This window comes from Corvus kubaryi, unplaced genomic scaffold, assembly GCF_017639235.1.
Source record: "Corvus kubaryi isolate FWS band 111438036 unplaced genomic scaffold, C.kubaryi_AGA036_p1.0 37249, whole genome shotgun sequence".
Taxonomy (NCBI): Eukaryota; Metazoa; Chordata; class Aves; order Passeriformes; family Corvidae; genus Corvus; species Corvus kubaryi.
In genome coordinates, this window is record NW_024581072.1 from 4,706,535 (window position 1) to 4,729,823 (window position 23,289).

The window sequence follows — 23,289 nt, forward strand, 5'->3', positions numbered from 1 at the left end:
AGGTTGGTAGGGACCACAGTGGGTCATCTGGTCCAACCTCCCTGCTCAAGCAGGGTCATCCCAGAACACTTAGCACAGGATTGTGTCTGTGTGGTTCTTGAATATCTCCCGCGACAGAGACACCTCTGTTCCAGTGCTCAGTCACCCACACAGTAAAGTTCTTCCTCATATTCAAGTGGAATTTACTGTGCATCAGTTTTTGCCAGTTGTCTCATGTCCTAGTGGTTGGCACCGCCAAGGAGAGCCTGGCTCCATCCTGTTGACACCCCAGTCTTTAGATATTTACACACATTAATGAAGTCAAACCGGTGTAAATTCAGGAAGCGTGTGTTCCATTGACCATGTATTGACAAAATGTTCGTTGGAAGGGCAATGATTTCTGATACAATTTTTTGACAGTTACTTTGATCGGTTCCTGTATCTGGCTTATCAGAGATAAAATCATACAATTGTAGAATGTTAAGGGGTCAGAATGGACTGAAAGATCATCTAGTCCCACCCCCTCCTGCCTTGATACCTTCCACTAGACCAGATTGCTCCAGGCCTTATCCAACCTGGCCTTCAACACTGCCATGGCTGAGACATCCACAACCTCTCTGGGCAACCTGTTCCTGTGTCTCCCCACCATAAGAGTAAGGAATTTTTTCTTAATATGAAACCCAAATTTCCTCTCTTTCAGTTTGTACCCATTACTCCTTGCCCTGTCACTACAGTTCCTAACATTGACTCCCTCTCCAGCTTCCCTGTAGTACCCTTCACATACTGGGAGGTTGCACAACCTTCTCTTCTCCAGGATGAACAGACCCAACTTCCTCAGTCTGTCTCTGTAGGGAAGGGGCTACATTCCTCTTACCAACATTGTGGCCTCCTCTGGACTTGCTCCAACAGTTCCATGTCTTTCTTATGCTGAGGGCATCAGAACTGTGTGCAGTAGTCCAGGTGGGGTCTCACATGAGCAGAGATGGGGACGATAATCTCCTTTGACCTGCTGGCCATGCATATAGTTCATTGGCACAGCAGAGAGGAGAGGGGAAAATATTGCTGTAAGAAAGAAGAAAATTATGCTGGCAGCCCTCAAGTTGGTGCAGTTGCTGCAAGAGGTACTTGTTTAATTCTTTTTACATGTTGCCTTTAAGTCTGTGTGTATGTTTCATGAAATATTAGAGGTAATGCCATCCAGGCTTATGTTATAGTCCCAAACAATAGTCAAACTTTTCAGAAGGAGGCCACATTCAGAGGAAAATTTAACTCTGAAGGACAGTTGTTTCCCATGTGAATTTAATGGTGTAAGATAAACCACATGCTGAGTTACACTGTTTTCCCCCCGTCCCTATCATTTGCTAGGAAAAAAAGCACAAGTAAAATCCTGTAGTATGGTAGAGAGCTCCCTTCACCTCATTTAGTCTAATAAAACATGTGCCTAGTTTCTCCTATGAAAACTCAGAATCTGGTATGGCAGGAGGCTAGACTTTCCTGAATTTTGTCTCCCATAGAAACACAGCAAGGTTATTTATTTTACATGATGTCCAGCTGCCATGGAAAAGCTAAAGAACTAAAAATAATAGCAGAAAGCAGGCCCCTAACTCACAACAGGAGACCATAAAAATGAAATGCCATCATGAAGCATATGCTGTGCTCTCACAGAAACTTGCTGACTTTGTTCCACAAGTTTTGCTAAAAACACATTCCCATGTTCATTTTCATCACTCTTCTTTCCCTATATGTAAATAAAAGTAATATTTATTGCACTGCTTCCCTTTAACTATGAATAGTGAATTTTGGATGACAGTCTAGCTACTTCCTCTTTTGCTTTTCCACTGCCTCTTAGTCCTCTGGGGGATTTCTGATGACACAAACAGAAGTAGGACATTGTGACTTAAAATGAAAAGCAAATCTGGTTACTTGCTTGTCTAAAAACTGCAGAATGGGGATTAAGGCATTTGAAATATAAGCAGAATTACAGTGTTTTAAATGGTCCAAGAAAATTATTTTCTGTGTTCCATCAGAATGAGTAACTGAATGTTATTTGCTTTAGATGCAAAGGAAAATACAGTGAGCCATTAGATATGTTTTGATGATGCATTCAAAAACTTGTATGTTACCTATAATTCAGATGCACCATGAAGTGCTCTTGCACTGACAAAGCTATTATTACTTTCTTGTTTTCTTACCCTGTGAAAGAAGTCCAGATACCTCCTTTTCTAAAGGCAGGTGTTACTCCTTAGAGAGTAGTACAAAACATAAGAGTAGAATACCCTTTGTTTTTCATCCATTATGGTTTATTGATGTGTCACACTGGGGAGAAGAGTTTATTACAGAAATACTAGATTAATAAACCCTCACGAAAATATGAAAAGGTAATCAGGCTACAAAGGAGCGTCACGATTTTTTCTGTTTCTCTCCATTCTTTGAAAGATGATGACATTTAATTCCAGTTTCTATATGTACTGAGATTTGCTTTAGCAGTAGTTTAAAAATATGTTTTCGAGCATTTATGAAAATATGGGTTTGCAATTCTCCAATTCCAACATTAAGAAAGTCATTGCAACAGGGTAGTGGGATTTCTCTGACTCTTTCACGTTTTTTATTTAAGAAATTAAATAATTAGTAGAACAGATGTTTCTAGAGAAAAAAAATTGAAATGCAAGTCCTTACAACATTCTGTCAGTATGCAAATAATAAAGGCATTGCACAGCTGTCATCTGGAGATGAATCACTTCTCAGGAAATCTCTCTTAACTAGAACCTCCCTGCCCAAGAGCCCGCAGTTAATGGCAAGTAGAAGGCGAGAGAACATAATGACTCAGTCCAGTTCCATTGAAATCAATTAAGAGGTTTCCTCAAACTCCTGATGGCTAGTGACTTTCAAGCTACAGACAGAAGTTAGAAAAACCTCCCAGCTTTTCTCTTACAAGAACCTAGTATTTATAACTAGACTCCTATATCAGAAAGATGGTCCCTACTTGGGGTCAGATTGCCTCTCCTTCATAAGGTACAAGAGCCAAAAAGAACTGGTTTGAGAGGCACATAACTCTACCAGTATCAGTCTGCTCCACAGCAGCTACCCTGCACATCACTTCACATCAATCTGGAAGCTCCCTCAAAGCAGATTTTTAAAGGTCACTGCACATTCACTGACTTGGGCACTCAGAGCTACAATTAACAGTTCTACTAAATGGGTTTATGAAGACTAAAGCCCAGAAAGAAAACATTCGTACACGTCACTGCCATTCAGCTCAAGCCCATCTGCGCTACAGACTCATGCTGCAGCTGTTCACCTTGTTTTGATGGTGCTGGATTTAAAGCTGAGCCACGGTCTATAACTCCTATTGACACTAGCAGCTTAAATAAGCCATCTGCCTCTTCTACCTACCTAGGAAGACCAAAGAACAATTCACCTATTGAGACAATAAAACTGGAGACATGTTTATTGCTACAACCCCCAAGAGAAGTCAGTCTTTAAATATAGGTAGCTCTCATCCCCTGAAGAAAGGCAGTTTTTTCATGAGAGAGGCCTCTTGGGTACATCAAGTTACCAGCTAGGCAAGAGGGTTTGAAGTGGCCCACCCTTACTTCACATGCATATTGACAAACATGTCTTCTTCTACAAGACCTCCAGTACCACAGCAAGACACACTGCTTTCAGTTTATCAAGCTGATTTGCTGCCATGAGAATTTAATTAGATGGGGTAATGAAGAGATGCTGCTGGTAGTGTTCACATTGTCAAACATAAACATCCCAAGATAAGAGGTGCAGCTGCTTTCCCAGGAACACCCAGTAGTAAGTAAAATAAGAAACATACCTACAACTAAAAAACAAGTGGTGCTCTGCTGCTTTTTTGTTGCTCCTACAGCTGTATCTCTAATCATCACAGCTGTGCAGGGTATTCAAACAGAATCTGAGTAAGCAGAGCATAGACATTGTTCCCTACTGAAGGGAAGCACAGAACTGCACAAAGATGAAGAGAGTGGAGGGATAGACTGTCAGAGCAGAACAGTAGGAAGTAATATAACAAGAATAGTATAAAGAGGCAGGTGTGCAAATACAGGGCCAATATACTTGAAATTACATGAATTATAGAGTAAGCAATACCATAAAGGTGAAGTCTTGCTAACATTTTCAATGGATAGAGTGGGCCTCTCCTTAATACAAAAGATACTTCAGTCCTTTAATAATCTTTGTTGTCTTGCCCTGGACTCACTCCAGTATGTCCATGTCTTTCTTGTTCTGTGGACCCAAAACCAGATTCAGCATTCCGGATGTGTTGAATGCAGAGGAAGGATCATTTTCTTTCACATGCTGGCAGTGGTCTTCCTAGTGCAGCCCAGGATGCTCTTGGCCTTTTTCACTGTGAGGGCATATGCTGGTAGGTAATAAGCTTCTTGCTCCCAAAGACCCCAAGGCCCTTTCTTGCCAAGGTATTCTCCAGCTGCTCAGCCCCCAGAATGTACTGATGGCTGGAATTATTCTTATCCCAGTGTAAGACTTCATGTTTCCCATTGTTGAGCTCTATGAGATTCCTCTCTGCCTGATTCTCCAGCCTATCAAGGTCCCTCTGAGTAGCAGCACAACCCTCTGATGTAACAGTCACTCCTCCTGGTTTTGTATAATATGTGAACTTGCTGTACAGCTCTCTGTATAAGTATAATGCTACTGAACTGGCTTCCAGCTTGATTTTGTGCCACATTTCACAAGCTCTGGAGATGATTGTTCAGATAATTTTCAATTCACCTCACTATCCATTTATTTATCCCATACTTTGTCAGCTTGTCTTATTAGAACATTGTGAAAGACAGAATTAAAACCCTATTAGAACCAAGGTAAACGATGTCTCACTGCTCTCCATTCATGCAGCAGGCAAGGCAACTCACTGTGGAAGGTTATCAAGTTGGTTAAGCATGACTTCACCTTCATAAGTGCATGGTGGCTACTTCTGATAACTTTTTGTCCTTCCTGAGATTGGAAACAGTATCCAGGATTAGTTGCTCCATCATCTTCTCAGGGGCTCACCTGAAGCTGGTTGGCCTGTTATTCTGTTGATGTTCTTTCTTGACTTTCTGGAAGATAGGTGTGACACTTGCTCTCTTCCAGTCTTGAGGAACGTTCCCAATTGCCATGGCCTTTCAAAGATTATCAAGGCTGGACTCCCAAACACATCGGTCATCTTTCTCTTTGGTGGAGTATGTAAGGTCTATTTGTTTATGTGCACCTTAAACTGGTCCTTCTCCACCCAGAGTAAGTTCTTTGCTCCAGAAAATTTCTCTGGTCCAGCCTATTCCTCTGTTGCAGAGCCTTGAGATTCTTGAAGGTTAGGATTATTTTATTGCTACAGACCTAATATGGTGCTCCAAATTTACTCACAATCCAAGCAGCAGAGTTTGACTTAGGTACATACAAATCCAGTATAGAGATAGGTGTCTCTCTGATAGTTGAATCAGTAGTATGTGGCTCCCCATGGATCATTACTTCCTCAGGAACACAAGAAAACTAGAATTAGATTTTTGATGCCTTACAATTTGTTTTCTTAAGAGCATCTGGTGTGCCAAAAGGAATCAGAGGAATGCACAGGGAAAAACTCTTATAGCACGTTGCTTTTCCATAAAGGTGGTGACGTCAACATTTTTATGGTGTTATGAGAGGTGTATGAAATAACAAGGGAGAATGCGCTGGAAGGGTCCCTTTTAGTTCTTGGTACAAAATTCATTCATTATCAGGAATAAAAAGCACTACATAGGGACAGAAGAAAAAATTACCTATTTGCAGGTATGTCTGGAACACATTTGCAAGCCAGGTCATTGATTCCCCTTTTCAGGTTAAAGGCTTATTACCAAGAAGAAAAAAAATGTTACCATGCAGAACTGAGGAAGCCTGCAGGAAGCCTCAAATTCATGCCTTATTAAATTTGCTTAATCTACTTTTGTCTGGCATGAATGCCAACAAGGAAGATGATTGGTGTCATTGTGAGGCCACTCAATCATCTTTGAAATGTCAGTTGGGAGAGTTCCTTAAGCCTGAATATGGGCAATTGCTATTCATATCTTCAAGAACAAGTTCACAAGAAAACATTTTGAATTCCTCACTAGTGAAAGATTAAACAGAATCTCTGATTCCACAAAGCAGTGACATGTATATTTGACTTCAGTTTCTTATTGTTGTAGAATGTCCTGCATGTCAAGTTCTTACATCCAAAGGAAGACTTGTCAGCCTGCCTGAACTGACGTGAGAGAAAAATTGATTTTCCACAGATGATAACTTCCTAGCATGTCTGATCAAACTGATTGCAACTGTGTAGGCAATAAGCATTTTTCTGTTCTATAACATCAACCCTTGACTTCTCTGACATAACTGAAGGGACTTATTTAATTTACAGCAGAAATGGTAAATTCCCTCAACACCATCAGAAGTATTCAGTGTAAAGTTTTTCTTCAGTAGTATATTTGAAAATGTATTGAGTAAATTAGTTTACATCAAGTTGTCTCGGACAATCTCTATTACTTGTTTTACTTGTATTACTCTATTATTTGTTCCACAGTTTGGATTCCTGAGGGTACTTCACAGTACATGGTCTTAGTCCTTCAGTATCACTTCTAAATGTGGAACTTTCGCAACTCCTAAGGTAGTAAAATGAATTGAAACATTAGCAAATAATCTACCACTTCTTTCATCCAGAAAAGTCCTGTTGGCTTCCTTAGAAACAATAAAGCAGTGGCCTTTTCTGGATTTGATTTACAGACACAGAGACATTTCATGAGGTGCAGGATGAGCATTTCACCTTGCCCAAACCCAACACAGGTCACAAAAAGTTGAGAAGAGTCTGACTGCATAGAAGCAACTAATGCAAGGATGCACAAATAAAAGTAACTCTTTATTTCTACTGTAAACTGCTTTTCAAAGTGAGATTTTTTTTTTTTTTTTAATGGTTAAATTGAATCTGAAATAAATTACAGCCACTTGAAATACAGGGATCGTTGAAGTACATGCTGAGTAAAAATCATAACTTACTGCAGACTGTTGCAAGGTAAGAAAGTCAAGTTAAGAAGGCTCTGGTAGAAGGGAAAAGCCGTTCTATATTGACAGGGATTTTTCTTTTTATCTTTTTAATTAATTGCCATTTTTAGAAGAACTTTGAAAGGTAGTTTGACTATATGGAAAACTGTGCAGTCAAGAGCTTGAAGGATCTGCCAAGATTTTCTCATTTCTCTCCTAAAACAGCAACGGATTTATGATTGAATTCAATACAGAAGGTGAGGTATTTCACCGCTTTCCCCATCTAAGTGTCAAAGTAATCTACATTCTGAACACATAGAAAGCACCCATTCAGCTGACTTGTCACAATATAAATTAACTTGAATTTTTTTCCTGGGTAATCAAGGTAGCAGCATCTATGGGAATGCTTATTTTTCCAGCCAGAGTTCAGTTTTCATTCTAATACTTGCAAGTGTTAGAGATCTATTTCCTTGCAACAGCACACCTAGACTGATCTGTTGGAGGAAAGCAACTGGGTCCAGATGCAAAATGTGCCTCTTACAGTGGGAACTTGTGACTAACACATATATGGGTTTGCCTGTGATGTGACCTCAGCCCACAGATTGTAGTGATGAGCAGGTCAATGATGAATGATGTCAGCCAGGCAGGCCAGGAGGCTGAGATGTAGACTGGCACTCCTACAGAACCACTGAGGCAGGACTGACAGCCCCGAGCTAAGCTGACAAACAAGCATTCTGTTTATTCTCATTGTTATGTGAAAGGGGAATCACGGGTTTCTGCATCACACACTTTTCAACTGTTCCTCTGACAACAGATGTATTATTTCTGTCCTATGGCTCTCCCTTGTGCCTTTTACAATAGTGTGGAGGCTTCTTAAAGTAATAATTTACATTTACACACCTCTCAGAAAACTGAGAGAGTATTATTCCTCTCCCTCTCTGCCCTCAATTTACAGAGTATACTCTCCTCCCTCCTCTGCTCCTACAGAGTGGAACTGAAGTACAACCAGATTAGAGTGGCATTTATTCCAAATGCCAATTTAGAGATGCCAAAGACCTGGTATTTTGTATAAATATTGTGTTACTTCAGTGCATTTCTCATACTGATTTGTAGCTGCAAGAATTCAACAGATCTGTCAACTAAACAATAATGCCTTGAATAAGCCAGCTGTAAGAATTCAGTTCAGCAATGAGATGTGAAAAGCTTATTTTTGTGATTAGCCCAGTACCATCCAGCAACTTGGTGGCAAAAACAGTGAATCAGAGCTGGCTGATTTATTTCTCTTCCCTAAAGCTTTGGTCACTGTCTCCCTGCTGTCTTCTAAAACACAGGATATACAGACTAGGACAGTCACCTCCACTATATTTGATATAGTCTGGGGCAAGACTGCTCTTGAGGGGTATGTTTTACTGACTGTTCATTAAGTATGGAAATGAGGCAAAAATGACAACTGAAAAATCTTTAAACTAGTAGGCCCTCTCCTTTGAGGGTTGTATAGCCCTAAACCTGTGCTTTGTGTCATAGCGCTAATCATGTGTATTGTCAAGTCAAAAATTGCAAGTCAGTGCATCCCAGTGATACACACAGGGTTGGAACATAGAGATCTCTATTCCTTCAGCTCAGGAAATAACTGAAGGAGAGAAGACAGCTGTGCAGAAGGAGGGAGAAAATATACTGATGGTAGGCCTCTAGCTAAATTGTAAATCTTTTTTTGAATTTTGAATATGTTCTAATGGATCATAGTCCTTCACTTGTGATTTTTTTAGGAAAAAAAGATGGTGTTTAACATCATCTGCCTTTTTGTCGTGCAGACCCCTTATTTCTAGCTCCATTTGTCTCATATTCCTCATAGCACTAGGGAAAGGCTCTTTTGAGTTTCATGACTCAGTCCCCTCAGCTGCTGTTTCCAGCAGCATTTCTCATGAAACCAGTATCCTTCAAGTTCCCCTATCCCCCAGCTTTCAGTCCAGCTTCTTATGCTCCTCAGCTTTTGGGCTTCACAGCATTCTCAGCAATCCACAGGCCCAGTATCAGCCAGTACCACTTTATTCTGTCACTATTCCCTAATTTCTCCTTATATCGTTCCCCTTCTGAATCCCTTCCTGCCTCTGTAACTCTTAATCACTGTTTGTCAGTAACAATTGTCTCATTCACATCATCCCAGCCACCCCTCCCAAATATTGTGTGCAATCTTGGCCTCTCACTTCTTCCTGTGGAAGCCATTTAAACAGTTACTTAAACTCCACAAGATCTGGTGAAAGTCAATCCATTACTGTAATTTACTGAACAGTTAGCACATGCTGGACTCATTCACAATACACAGGCTTGCTCTCAAAGCTGCATGAGAAAGTTGGTCAGAGCAGAAGGGAAACATGCTGGTCTTCTTAGCTTGTCAGAATCTGTGTGGAAACTAAAATTCATATGCTGGGCTGAAATAAAGAAGATCTGCAGAAATCAAATTCTTGCTGTCACCACCAGGAGATGTACTGCCTGTCACTATTGTCTGGATGGCCCAATAAAAATTATACTGTCATTGCTAATAAGAAACCTAATGCTAGCATTGCAAGGCCGTAAGAACTGGTGGGGTGTTAGGTTTGTTATCAGCTTGAGTGAATTTACTCAGTGCAAACTGAAGTTGGGTTCCAGGTGTCTTTTGTTATGATGTGGAGTTTAAGCGTGGGGTAATACTTGAGACCTTGAAAATACGTGCACAGGCTGAAAACAAAGGCCACAAGAGTATAAACATCTCACCGGCGGTCAGCTTCTGGTTCTTGAGGAGTTATAATCTTAAGCGCTGAGAACACTGCTTTAGACATAAAAAGGAGGACAAGGAAGCAATCAAACAGAAGAGTAAGACAAATAAATTGGTGGCCATGGGAAGTTAATACCCCCAGAATTGCAGAGTATATAGTCCCAGGAAAGGAGACCAAAGAATTAAAATTCACTGATAAACTCAAGCATTTTCGAAATGTGCTAGATCTTGATATTTGAAAGGAATTGCTGCTGGCAAATGTTTGTCATTACTGGATCATCATGGAATTTTCTTCCTACAAACTATGTCAAAGCTGCAAGCACATTACCTGTTTCAAGGACCAAGAATCTTAAAACGTCTTTTATCGTGCCAGTCAAGTTTTAGGGCTGTATACAAGTCTATGTCTGAGTGCATAAACTACATGTACTTGTTGTCTCAAGCTGTAATTCCTGAATAAAGCATTATTGCACATAAATTCAGTTTGCCTAGTGTGAAAACTATCAGTGTGACAATCACACAACCATCAACCCTGAAATGGTCAAGCAATTGCACTAAACAATCATTGTAGGTCCCTTCCAGATGGAAGTATTCTATTGTATTCTATGTATACTTCTCATTATTGTCTGTACATACAGCCATTAAATCGTCAGGCTGAGTTGGCTCTCCCACTGAAATAAAAGACAAACCTGCAACAGAACCAGGTTTTTAGGCATCACACAGGAGCACAGAGTTTCTTAGAATACAATGTTGGAATTGGTGTGGCCAGACCTTCATTAGGAAGTGTTAGGGAGTATAAAACTGCCTGGGTTGGAATAGTTCACAGGTTTTGTACTATTATTATTTGTTTCTTACTTCTGCACTTTATGTTAGAAATATATATATACATGTATATAAAACTGCATTTCGTCTTATCTTCAGTTCTACTGCTTTAATACCGGATAATTAAAAGCACTGGATAATTAAAAGCACAGGGGCTTGATCTTCTATCATTTTTGGGCTATAATATGCAAAGTGTTATTCTGTCATTGCAAAATTATTCCAGAAGTTAATTACCTGTGTTCTGGAGGCAATTTTTTCCTTCTTCTTTACCTGATGGTTGAACAAGGAACTTGCCCCAGGAAAGAAGGGTGTGTCTGTTCAGTGGAGCTGGTGGTAAACAGTTTGTGCAGGAAGAACCTAGAGCACCTAAGGAGCTACAAGGAACAAGCTGGGCATTTGGCCTCAAGCCATGTAGTTTAGTTGGAGAAATGTCTCATAGGGTGGTATACAAAAGTGTAAACTAAAATCCAGTGAGACATAGCTTATTAGAGGCTTGCTTCAAACATTACAATTAAGAAACCCTTAGTGAGCTGCTTTTTCAATCAGCGAATTTTTGGGGTAAACTTTGTTTATAATTACTCTTAGTGTTTGTATGCATGCAGTATTAAGGTTACATTCGCAAATTGTTTTGCATAGCCGATATTGAATGTCAGGTGTTTTAATAAATTGTTAGTTAATTTTTAGTATCCTAAAGTTCAACAGATTACAGTATGGATTTCAACTCTATGCAATCCCTGAAATTATGCTGTTATAGCCCATATGGGGTATATCAGTAATACCTGCAGTATAGTTTTAACCTTTTATTTTTTCTCTGGAAAATTTTCATAAAAACATGAAGTATGTATTACCCATTGCATAAATGCAACCATTTTTATAGGGACTGTATTTTACTCAGATCTCTTTCTGTAACAGTCGTTCAGCACCCCTAAAAAAACTATGCCTGCATTTGTATCCACCTGTGACTCTAGTCAATGTAATTGACCAGTAGAAATTATTGGCATGAATTCTGTTGTCAGGAAAGTTTCTCATCTATGAGACAGTCTCAGACAACTGACCTATTTCTAGAGAATTGGCTGGGTTTATGCAGATACAAACATTTTATGTGGCCTGCAATTCTTAGTCACACATGCACAAAAAAATATTTATACAGTGTCCTTACCATAATTTACAAAATTCAATCCTTTGTAAAAGACAGCATCCTTTTTGAGAGCCACTGGCATATTGCAGTATGTCGCTCATCAAGGCCATTTCTGATTTGAAATTGAGGCAATTTCTTAGGCTATTTCTCATGTAGTACTACACAGCTTAGAGTCTGCTGGTTGTGTTCAGCCAGTCACTGCAATCTCTCAGAAGGATGCAATTTTCCCTTGGGAGAACAGCCAACACCAGCAAAAAGAATGGCTGTACTGTAACTGCAGTATCTGGTGCTAACATTGTGTGTTGATGAGATGCAAGTCAGTTTCATATCCCTCACCAAAACAAAACTAAATAATCAGATAAAACAAACAAACAAACACCAGACATGTACCACAAAATCCTAACAATTGAAATTACTGATTTTCAGTTCCATTAAAAACCTAACAGATAGGCCCAGAATGTCACAAGTGTATCTTCATGTCTGTCACAGGAGGATTTTGGAGTAAGATAGTCTCAGAAGCGGCCTTAGCCATTGCTTTACATTTTACCATTTTTTCCCATGTATCATTGAAAGTTTTGTCTCAACCAAGTCTCTACAGCTCCTGAAAGGAGGGTGTAGTGTGGTGGGGGTCGGTATCTCCTGCTGCGTCTGCAGTGAGAGGACAAGAGGAAATGGCCTTAAGATGACACAGGGGAGATTCAGATTAGATATTAGAAAAAAAAGTTATCACTGTCAGGATGGTCAGGCACTGGAATAGGTTGCCCAGGGAGGTGGTGGAGTCACCACCCCTGGAAGTTTTCAAGAAGCACCTGGATCTGGTGCATATGATATATCCGTATCAATGCACAGTAAGGGTCTCTCAGGTGGAGCTCCCGGCTGGTGTGTGTTTCCCGGGAAGCCGCTCCCGTGCGGCGGTGGCGATGTCGCCGCGGGGATCGCTCCGCGGCAGGAGCAGCACGGCAGGCGCTGAGGGCGGGAAGCGCTGAGGGCGCAGTGCCACGGCGCCCCCTGCCGGCCGGGAGGTGGCCCATGGGGCGGGCCAATGGGGGAGGCGCCGATTGGCTGCGGCTGGGAGGGGGCGCGGCGGGGCCGGGAGCGGCGGCGCAGTCGCGGGCGGGCGGTGCTGCTGTCGCCATCTCGCCATGGCTCGGGAGTTCGAGCTGTGCCCCGGGCGGCGCGTCGGCGGCGACCATCCCTGCTTCATCATCGCCGAGATCGGGCAGAACCACCAGGGTGACCTGGACATTGCCAAGCGCATGATCCGCATGGCTAAGGTGCGCGCGGGGGGAGGCGGCTGAGCGAGAGCGCCGGGGCGCGGCCGGGGGACGCGCGGGAGGTTTATTCGGAACACAGAGTGTCTGCAGGAAGACCCTTGCATTTCACTCCGGTGAAGGGTCTGGAGCGCTTGTCCTGTGAGGGGCGCCTGAGGGAGCTGGGGTTGTTTAGCCTGGAGAAAAGGAGGCTCACGGGGGAGCCTTATCGCTCTCTACAGCTCCCTGAGAGGAAGCTGTAGCCAGGTGGGATTCGGCCTCTTCTACCAGGCAGCCGGTGACAGGGTGAGAGGACATGGCCTCAAGCTGTGCCAGGAGAGGTTCAGGCTGAACAGCAGGAAGAATTTCTTCACAGAAGGGGTGAACAGACATCGGAAGGGGCTGCCCAGGGAGGTGGTGGAGTCGCTGTCCCTGGAGGTGCTTAAGGAAAGACTGGACGTGGCACTTGGTGCCATGGTCTGTTTTGACAGAGTGGTGTTCGGTCACCTCAAGGACCCGATAATCTCAGAGGTCTTTTCCAACCTAGCTGATTTTGTGATCTTGTGTCATGGCTGCAGCCCCGCAGGTGGGGCCGGAGCTCACGGGGAGTTTGGGAAGTATCAGGCAGCTGCTGAACCATCTCTAATTAACCTCCAGTTTGACTTGGTTGACATTAGGGATTTACTACAGTAACACTTGTGTCATTCAGTAAGACAGCCAAGCTCCTGTGAAATTCAATGTTATATACATTAGATAGAAAACTGCACGTCATCACAGCTCAGGGCATGGTGCATTTAGTTCTGTGACTGGGGTGTAAGTGCAGACTGCTCTAATGAGTATACATCTTCACTGTTTGTGTGACTTCAAATGAATTACTATTCCTGGAGGTGTTCAAGAGGTGTCTGGTGCTGGTGATGTGGTTTAGGGGTTACAGTGGTGGTGCTGGGTGGATAGTTGGACTGGATGATCTTAAAACCAACCTTGATGATTCTATGAATCAGATTCATACTCCTTGTTCCTCAGAATCCTGTGTCCTTTTTTAATGTAAAATTATCAGTGACAGCTAATCTGGGAAAAACACCACAGAAGTCAACTCTTGAATAAGCGCCATGCATAGCAAGAGACTAAGTAGTTTTGTAGGTTTACTATGATTTCTCTCCAGACTACTGCTCTATGAAATGTATAGGCACTTTGAAATAAAAGGGTTTGTGTGTGTGTAGGTCCACAGTCACTCTGTGTTCATTACCATTTCTGTGACTGCTGTGATGATAATGTAAAAACTCCACAACAGATGGGCACATCAGTTACTAACTCCTTGCATTCAGACTTAGGATGAGTGCAGTTTCACTTGCACTTCCACTCAGTGTGCACCAGCTTGTCTTGCAGGACTGTGGAGCAGACTGTGCTAAGTTCCAGAAGAGTGAACTGGAGTACAAATTCAACAAGAAAGCCTTAGAAAGGCCCTACACCTCTAAACACTCCTGGGGAAAGACCTATGGGGAGCATAAGCGCCACTTGGAGTTCAGTCATGACCAATATAGAGAGCTAAAGAAGTATGCAGAGGAGATTGGCATTTTCTTCACAGCTTCTGGCATGGATGAGGTATGTAAACCATACTGGAATGACAAGGGGAGTCTGGCTGTTGTGTCCGTTGGGTATTACTTAGGTGTGATAGTTCTTACATGAAGAGAATATACGGACAATGAATTTCTAAGAGACCTAGAGTAATTTGCTAGTTCACATGTGTCTCTGTAATGGTTGAGTAGATGGCTGAATATTTTGGAAGACTTGCCATGTGTGCTGAGATACTTATACACAGTAAGTAATATTAGGGGCAAGGCTTCATTTTGATATTCATAAACAATTGAGGCTTTGAGAGTGTAGATCAAGATGGCAATCAGACTGCGCTCCAGTGTTGGTTTCAAGCATACCAAACTTCCTTCTGTATTTAAACCAGATTCCTTTCTTCTAATCCCTGATATTTCCCTCTTTTTTTTCCTCCTTCCTTGTTGTTTACTAGACCCCTGTGGTGTTTCTAAGCAGCAGAAATGTTTATGCCCCTATTTCTTTTACTAATCTCATGGAGAGGCTCAGCACCTTGCCCTGTTACTCCTGAATCATTTACTCATTTTTGCCAGTGGGGTCTTGAACAGTCAGTCACCAGCTTCACAACTCCATGAAACTCCTGCTGCTGTTTCCCCTTAAGGCACGTGTATTTGTAACTGTTGCATGTTGCCTACCTCAGAATGATGGTAGTGACAGTATTAACAAATGCAACATAAAATTGAAATGTGTAAGCTGGAAAGGCCAGGTAACACTTGAACGTCAGTATAAATGAGAGATTGTATAGATTGTTTTACTTTTCTTCGAGGCCTAGAAAATACAAAGAGCCAAACTGAAAGAGACCCTACGAGAAGTAAGCTAGCCACTCTTGCATATGGCCAGCACAGCAATGTCCCTGACTTTCTGCAAGTAGACATATCCAGGATGAGACTAGGATGTGATTTACTTAGTCCTTAAGGTGATCTGTTCATTGTCTCACTCTTGCAATCGGAGGAATTACTGATATATCAGTGTTTTTCTTCTTTTCTTACAATTTATTATCCCACTTAGTCTGATGATAGACAAATATGTTTTGTGTATGTAGCAATAGCTCAGTGCCATGGATTCTGAAACAGATCTGTGAAAAGAGAGAGTGGTGATGTCTAGAAGACCTGCTGAGCAACGTGCACTTCTTTAAGAAAGGAGTATATGAACCCAGGAGTCTTGGACTTCTTTATCTGGGATCTTAAAGACCCATGCGCCTTTGGGGAGAAAAAAAAACCCCACGTTCTTTCTTTGATGTTAAAACCTCTGGTTTCTAAAGGCTGTAGTGCAACACAGAACACCTTTCATAGGCAGCAGCTAAGATCACTTTCTGCTGCTGGGATCCCTCTTTTTCTCTGCTGTGCTCCTTTGTACAGCTAATTAACAGAACTGATACATGTTTGTGCCTTTTTTTTTTGAGCACTAATTACATTACACAGCTCCTAAGATTTCTGGTGGCATTTTTGCAAGACAGGGGTTTGGAACTCAAGGAAAATATTGCATAAATTAACATAATAAATCTTTGAGAATATATTAACTTCAGTAAATTTAATACATCTTTGGAAGTCCAGCTATGTCAAAGAGGTTAAATTTTGCGTTTAACTATATGAGGAAACTAATGAAGTGATGTGTGAAGTAAACACAATGGCTGTGAATAACTTCTTTATCTATTCTGTTCCAGTGTGTACTGGAGACAAAGCAGGATCTCACTGAACCACTCCCTTTAATGTCATTCCTGTTACTTGAAATTGCTTCCTGGTTGTTGAATCTCTTAAAGAAAAGCTGCTGGTTTTCAAGAGATATTTACCTAATGAAGAGTGGCCTTAGATACAAGGTCTACCTGTCATATTTAATTTTTTGCCATCTCCTGGGATAAGATCTGTGCCTTTTTAATAGAGAGTACTCACTGTCTTTATGCACAATGCGTCTGAATAAACTATGTTAAATAGTTTATTATTAAATTAAAGAGATGTTATACATCTTAGGTACAAGAAATGGAATCTCCATCATACTGATGGTGGAAAAATTAGACTGAATAAGATGTGATTCTCTTCTGGACGTTAGCATTCTTGCTCTGGCACTAAGTAAATTTAACTGTAACAAGGAAAGAGCTGAAGAAATTAAAAGTGTTTGTGGGTGGTTGACAGGGGACAAAGGTAACTATTCCGTTATTTTCCCCAGAGGTGAATGGAGGCTTTAAATAACCTCTTGCCTGTGATAGGTTTGGAATTTAAATTTTCTTCTGATAAAGTACTAATTTTTAAAAGGCCACTTACTGACGTAATACCCATTTTCAGAGAGCCTCTAATAATTCTTGAATTGTCTTCAATATAGCACACATATTTTTAGACAAAGGCAGAGTTTAACTGGCATTTGAATAAACGGTTTTATAGTCTTTGCTTCGGCATATTTTGTTGTCTAGTATCTCTCCTAAAACCAAACTCATTTTGGACTTCCCTTTTTGGGCACTTTTGGGTTTTTTCCTAGTGCTTATTTAATACACTCATACAAGTTTTCAGTGTGGCAAATCTATTCTACTGCCTGTAGTTTTAAACACTGTGTGGTTTAATAGTTCTGACCTGCAGGATGTGTGTGGCAGGAAGACAGTGTGCATGCTTGTAGCACATTTCTTTTTCAACAGGCGAACTCCCATCTGCAGGTAGTTGCTCTCTCTGGTAGTGTTTAAAAAAAGGAAAAAAAGCAAGAATGCTGTGGTATGCAACTTCGTCTTTAAGCTGAGGTGGAGCTCACTTGAACTAAGCAGCAGAATGTACAGCTGGTGTGACCAGCTGTGGTGGGAGGCCAGAGACTGCCTTGAGACAGTGATCCTAGTCAAAGACCTGCACAAAAACAGAAGTATGAAAGAAGACACCATAATGATACTTCACCTGGAGGGAAGTCAGAAACTAATACTGTCAGGATAGCAAATGTTACTTCAGGAGCAGTGGTTTTTGGGGAGATGTCCATAATATCTACCTGTTTAATCAAGTTTTGGGTTTGCTGTTTTGAAAGGTTGTTTATTTCCAAGCACAGTAGTTCTTTATCCCTTGATCCACCTGAAGTGGAGTGTTAAAACACAGTGATTTTTTTTTCCTTGTAGATGGCTGTGGAATTTCTACATGAACTGGATGTTCCATTTTTCAAAGTAGGATCAGGAGATACAAATAATTTTCCGTATTTGGAAAAGACTGCAAAGAAAGGTAAGCATTTTATTTGAGCCATCTTGGTGAACATCACTATTTCTCTGTAGCTCAGTTATTAGATTTTTCCTCCAATTGATTTTTGGGAAAAAATCTGAAGTTTCTTTAAAAGAAACTCACCCTCAGACTTTGAAAAAAAAGTGTTTACCCAGCATTCTTTTCTAGTTTTACTAGTTTTACTGAATTACTGTACTTAAAGAATTTAATTTAATATTGGGTAGGTTTCTTGTGGACGTAGCACAAAACTTGTGCATATTTTCTAATGGCTAGGTCGCCCAATGGTGATTTCCAGCGGGATGCAGTCGATGAACACAATGCATCAAGTTTATCAGATTGTGAAGCCCATCAATCCAAACTTCTGCTTCCTGCAGTGTACCAGCGCATACCCGCTTCAGCCAGAGGATGTCAATCTCCGTGTTATATCGGTCAGTGAGTAACCCAGAGCATGCCATGGGTAGGATAGCAGAGAAGGGCTGTGCCCTTTTATGGAGAAACACTTCCAGATCTTAGGCATGCTGGAATTCATTTCTGAGAGTTATGTCTCATGTTCCTCTAAATTACAATGCAAGCATTGAAGTAAAAATATCCACCGGATCTTTTTTTAGTAGAACTCATCTTTGAGGAATAGTTTAAAGGATATTGCTGGAGTATTCACAGTTCGACAGAGGAAAACATGACATGTAGTTAACAGGTTAACCCTGTGCTCTGTTGTGCAAAGAAAAATCATGTGGACTGTTACCGTTAAGAAGGTGCGTGAAGTGAGAACATAGTTCTAAATAGGGAGCTAGACCGGAAACTTCATGTGACTATCAGAGCAGTGAAGAAAATTGGTTATACCCTAGTATAGTTTCCTTCATTGGAAATATTATTTGAATATGCCAAATACTGATGTAAGAAAGTTTTCCCAAACTGACCAGTGTTCAAGCATTATCTTAGATTTATGCACACAGAGTATATTATTTTTAATAGAATGCCGCATAGCTGCCTTTAATTGCCTTTAGAATTTGGTGACTGTCCTCAATGTATGGATTAAAAGATTGCTTCAGATTTTAAATACAATGTTGAAGAAAACTCTTTTGGATTAAGTTCAGCCAATCCAGTGGATTGTTGGATGAAAATAGGATACTATTACTTACACTGATACGGGCTTCAAAGACCTTGAGTAGCAGAACTGAATTTAAAGGAGAAACATAAGTTGTAGAGGAGGACATGCTTCCTTTTTCTTGTCACTATTGATAATATTAGTCAGATTTGGAACGTGGTGATTGGTAATGCAGTGTTACTTCTTGAATTTACGAAGTTGCACTCTCTGCATAACCAGCTGCTTGTTTTATGGCACAGTATTTGTCCATTGCAGTTATCACTCTAAAATTTGCTTTGTCTTTGAAACTGCTACCTTGGTAATTCAGACCCACTCTGTCATGATTTAAGGCATATCAGTCAGCTTTTCCTGATATCCCCATTGGCTATTCGGGGCATGAAACTGGCATAGCCATTTCAGTGGCAGCTGTTGCTATGGGTGCTAAAGTACTGGAACGCCACGTGACTCTCGACAAAACATGGAAAGGAAGCGACCACCAAGCATCTCTGGAGCCAAATGAACTGGCGGAGCTAGTGAAAGCCATCCGTACTGTGGAAAAAGCAATGGGTTCTCCAATCAAACAACTCTTGCCCTGTGAAATGGCTTGCAATGAAAAGGTAACTTCTGATTTTGGTTTGTGTAAATCTGCAGCTAATTTAGATCTCTAGCTAATAACTCCATATTCAGAAAAATAGCTTGCAAATTGTTTATTGCAGTAGTGTTTCTGCCTCTGCACTTAAAAAATTTCTCACTGCATAATGTTGGCCATTTTGATTATAATGGAGTTTTATATTTATCATCCAGTGGTTACCTAAGTTGAGAAGAAACAGTCATTTAGGTTGGAAAAGACCAATAAGGTCATTCAGTCCAACCACTAACCTAACACTGCCAATTCCAACCACTAGTGTATGTTCCTAAGTGCCATGTCTACACATGTTTTAAGTAACTCCAGGGATCATAACCACTTCCATGTTCTAGAGTGTTTGAGTGCTTGATAACTCTTTCTGACAAGAAACTTTTCCTAATATCCAATCTAACCCTCCCCTGGCATAGCTTGGGGCCATTTCCTCTTGTTCTGTCTTGCCGCATGGGAGAAGAAACCAACTCCCACCTGGCTACAGCCTCCTTTCAGGGAGTTGTAGAGAGTGATAAGGTCCTCTCGGAGCCTCCTTTTTCTCCAAGCTAAACACCCCCAGCTCCCTCAGCCCCTCCTCATAGGACTTGTGCTCCACACCCTTCACCAACTTTGTGGCCCTTCTCTGGATTTGCTCCAGCACCTCAATGTCCTTTGTGTAGCGAGAGACCCAGAACTGAGCACAGGACGACTTGAGCTGTGACCTCACCAGTGCCAGGTATTTGGTAATAGTAGTAGGAACAATATGTCTCCGCGATTGTGTGTGAGCTGCTTTTACACTAAGCTGAAATACCAGTTGTTCTAATCAGATTCTCTCCACTGTGATTTTGAAAAATTTCAGTGAGCCACTGTCCAGTTTCAGGAAACATCTGCATGTTCCCGGCAGCCTGGTTACAGTGAAAGCTTCCATGCTAACTTAATCTTCATTTGGAATAAGTAGTGGAGAGGGCAGTTCTACACATCCTGTTCTCAAATAACTGCAAAATACTTTTTACCTCCTTTTGTTAGACTAATCCTAGCAATGTGTTTAACTTAAACATTTTTTTCCTCCTCCCCTGTAGCTGGGAAAGTCAGTAGTGGCGAAAGTGGCAATTCCTGAAGGTGCAATATTGACACTTGACATGCTGACGGTGAAGGTGGGAGAGCCTAAGGGATTTCCCCCAGAATCCATCTTTGATCTGGTGGGCCAGAAGATTAAAAGAAATATTGAAGAAGATGAAACCATCACTGAGCAAGTAGTGGATAATCATGTAAAAAAAGTGAAGTGCTAAACCAAAGCACTCCATATTTCCCAGTGTAGTACTGCACAACGTATCTAAGTATAGCAGCATGGCAGATTAGAAGAAAGTGGTGTAATTATGAGGATGCAAACAGAATTTTCAGGTTCTTATTAGCAGGACATTTCAGAAACAAGGGGATATAAATTATACAGATTTTATTAGAAACTGTGTAGTATTGTGCCTAGAAAATACCATGATCCTCTCTTCTCCATTTCACTTAACCTGGATCAGTTTGGAGTTTTGCCAAATGTAATACCACACTCTGCTGTTTTCCAGTTTCCCTTTTCTGTTAAGAATACAGTAAATCATGAGAATTTTGTCTACACTTTGAATTGTTCTAGCTCTGTATCTTTTGATATTCCTCTCTTTTCTGCCACTTGCCTAACCCCTCTGATAGCAGGACTTCAGTTGGAGTTGAATACAGATAAGTGAAAGTTTACATACACTGAACAGAAAATTACTAATGCAACCTGGATGGATTTTTTTTTTAAGATGAAAGCCTTAAAAGTGTCATGATAAAGCAGTGGTTGCAGGAATCTGCACTCTGTGGGAAAATGGCTTCTTGAGAAAGCTAGGTTCTGAAGAGACAGTACCAGGAAAGGAAGCATACTGGATATTTAGAAAGGTCCCATTTAAGGGGCAAGAGAGCCTTTTGTGAACTGAAAGGCAAAAGGGCAGGCCAGAGAGATTGAGCAGGGAAGAAAAGTAGATCTGAGATGGATCAGAGCTTAACCTATGCTTCAGAAATTGTGAAAAGCATCTATTGCAAGTTGAGTGAAGTCTGGAATATGAAGTCAATTCTGCAGAGCATTTGGATGCCTCTGTTTGGACCTGGGGGGCAACTTCTCAGGTAGGAAGCCAAATGCTGGTGAAGTTTGAGCAGCTATTTTTTTTTTTCTAACCAGCAAATCCTCTGCATTGGGGTTTTTCTCTCAACACTGGTGTGTAAGATGGCTGAGGCTGATTGCCTGACTACATCACACCACTATGCTTCAGCATGATGGTCAGTGCACCTTTTGTGTGCTCTACTCTTGCATCCCAGCTTCTCACTTTTCAAGTAAGAAATGCAATCCCACTCCTATCGCCTGCTGCTTTTCCTTTGGACCAGTAGGGAACTGTATAGCAGCAGCAGCAGCTGCAGACCAGTCATTCTTCAACTACCTTGCTTAGCACAGAACTGCTTTGGTATAATTCATCTGCTTTTTTTCTGTGGTGGAATCATTTGCTAGTGATGGTTACTTGGAACTTGCTACCTTTGGTCATGAGTTGGTGAAGTATCTTAAATTTGGTGGTGAGTGCTTATGTAACTATGAGCTCTTTCAAAATGTTTACCCTTGTGCAGTTCTGAGAAAACTGTATTCATATCTTTAAATGGGGAAGCAGAGGTTGAATCATATACTTGATCATATGTGAGCTGTGACTGATGCAGTATGCTTGCTTTACATTAAAAAACTACTCAATTGTTAAAAGATTTTTTTTTAAAACTTCAAATTTGAAAAATAAATCTAGCTTATAAAACAAGCTCTTGTTTCTGCATTTCCGGCTATGGTCAGACCTTGCCTTTGTCAGCACTGGTGATGATTCCAGGGCCTTTAGTATTTGAACACTGTAAGATTACCTGGCCAGTTTAAAGTAGCAGTGGTTTTTCACTCCAACAGGGCTGGTCCTGGAGACTGCTGTAAGCAAAGGCTCCAGAAGTTTCTGGGACTTTAATTAAGGTATTGGTGGGGGAAGAAATATCCATATACAGAAACTTGCAAGCTGTGTCTCCTAGTTTTATGTGAATATTGCGGATTGGACACAAAGATAAATGGGGTACAAAAGCACCACTGGCCTAGTGTTTTTATTGCACCTGTGAACCCTGCAGACATTTCATCGTCTATTAGGGGTTGCACACAGCTATTTCTCATGCTTCCACTCAGTGGGAAGAACAGGGCCACCCAGAAGTCCAATTCAGAGTTTCTGTCACATGTAAGACCAGCTAATGGCTGTTAAATGTGACCGCAGAAGTTCCCACTTCAGAAGGGACCTTTCCAACAGTCAATGCCAGTCTGTGATTTTTCCAAAATTACACTTAAATATGAGCTAATTCACTTAGTGCATTTATTATCCAAATCTGATCTTGTCGATGATAACAATATGCAATATATAATCTTGGAGGCTTGAACCAAACTAAACCTGTTGCCATACACAATTGCAGCCTCTACAGGCCGATGAGGGAAGGAAGTTCATTAAAAAAAATCTTTTTTAAAAGTCAATATCCAAGTTCCAGTAAGTTGTAATATCTTTCAACCGGACTTCTTCCATTTTGCAAGTTGAAAAGTATTACATAGAGCACTTTGGGTGGTACATCAATGCCATTTATAAAAGTCAGATCACCTCCCCCCATTCAAAAATACATATACATTGAAAATTACAGTTGGTTTTCTTGAACTTATTCTTACAAGTTGAAAGAACTACAAAAATAGGACATGTGGCACTTCCAGTGGTACATCAACATCATTTATAAAAGCAAGATCACCTTTCCTCATTGAAAAATACATACACATTAAAAGTCACAG

The 23,289-nt window shown here is 41.0% G+C and overlaps 1 protein-coding gene across 1 annotated transcript; it reads left to right on the top strand.

Annotated features, from left to right (window-relative positions):
* Positions 1-12,766: 12,766 nt before the first annotated feature.
* NANS (N-acetylneuraminate synthase) lies at positions 12,767-22,249 on the top strand. The gene is made up of 6 exons (XM_042023521.1): positions 12,767-12,970; positions 14,333-14,548; positions 17,634-17,733; positions 18,004-18,158; positions 19,165-19,431; positions 20,510-22,249. Exons 1-6 carry the CDS (start codon positions 12,839-12,841, stop codon positions 20,717-20,719), a joined length of 1,080 nt encoding a protein of 359 aa, XP_041879455.1. The 5' UTR covers positions 12,767-12,838; the 3' UTR covers positions 20,720-22,249.
* Positions 22,250-23,289: the final 1,040 nt, after the last annotated feature.

What these genes read in the sequence shown, in the direction of transcription:
- NANS (XM_042023521.1), top strand. Translation starts at nt 12,839, where the DNA reads ATGGCTCGGGAGTTCGAGCTGTGCCCCGGGCGGCGCGTCGGCGGCGAC. An exon ending in GGAAAAGACTGCAAAGAAAG is followed by an intron (nt 17,734 to 18,003) that starts GTAAGCATTTTA and finishes TCTAATGGCTAG; the next exon opens with GTCGCCCAATGGTGATTTCC. An exon ending in AAATGGCTTGCAATGAAAAG is followed by an intron (nt 19,432 to 20,509) that starts GTAACTTCTGAT and finishes CCTCCCCTGTAG; the next exon opens with CTGGGAAAGTCAGTAGTGGC.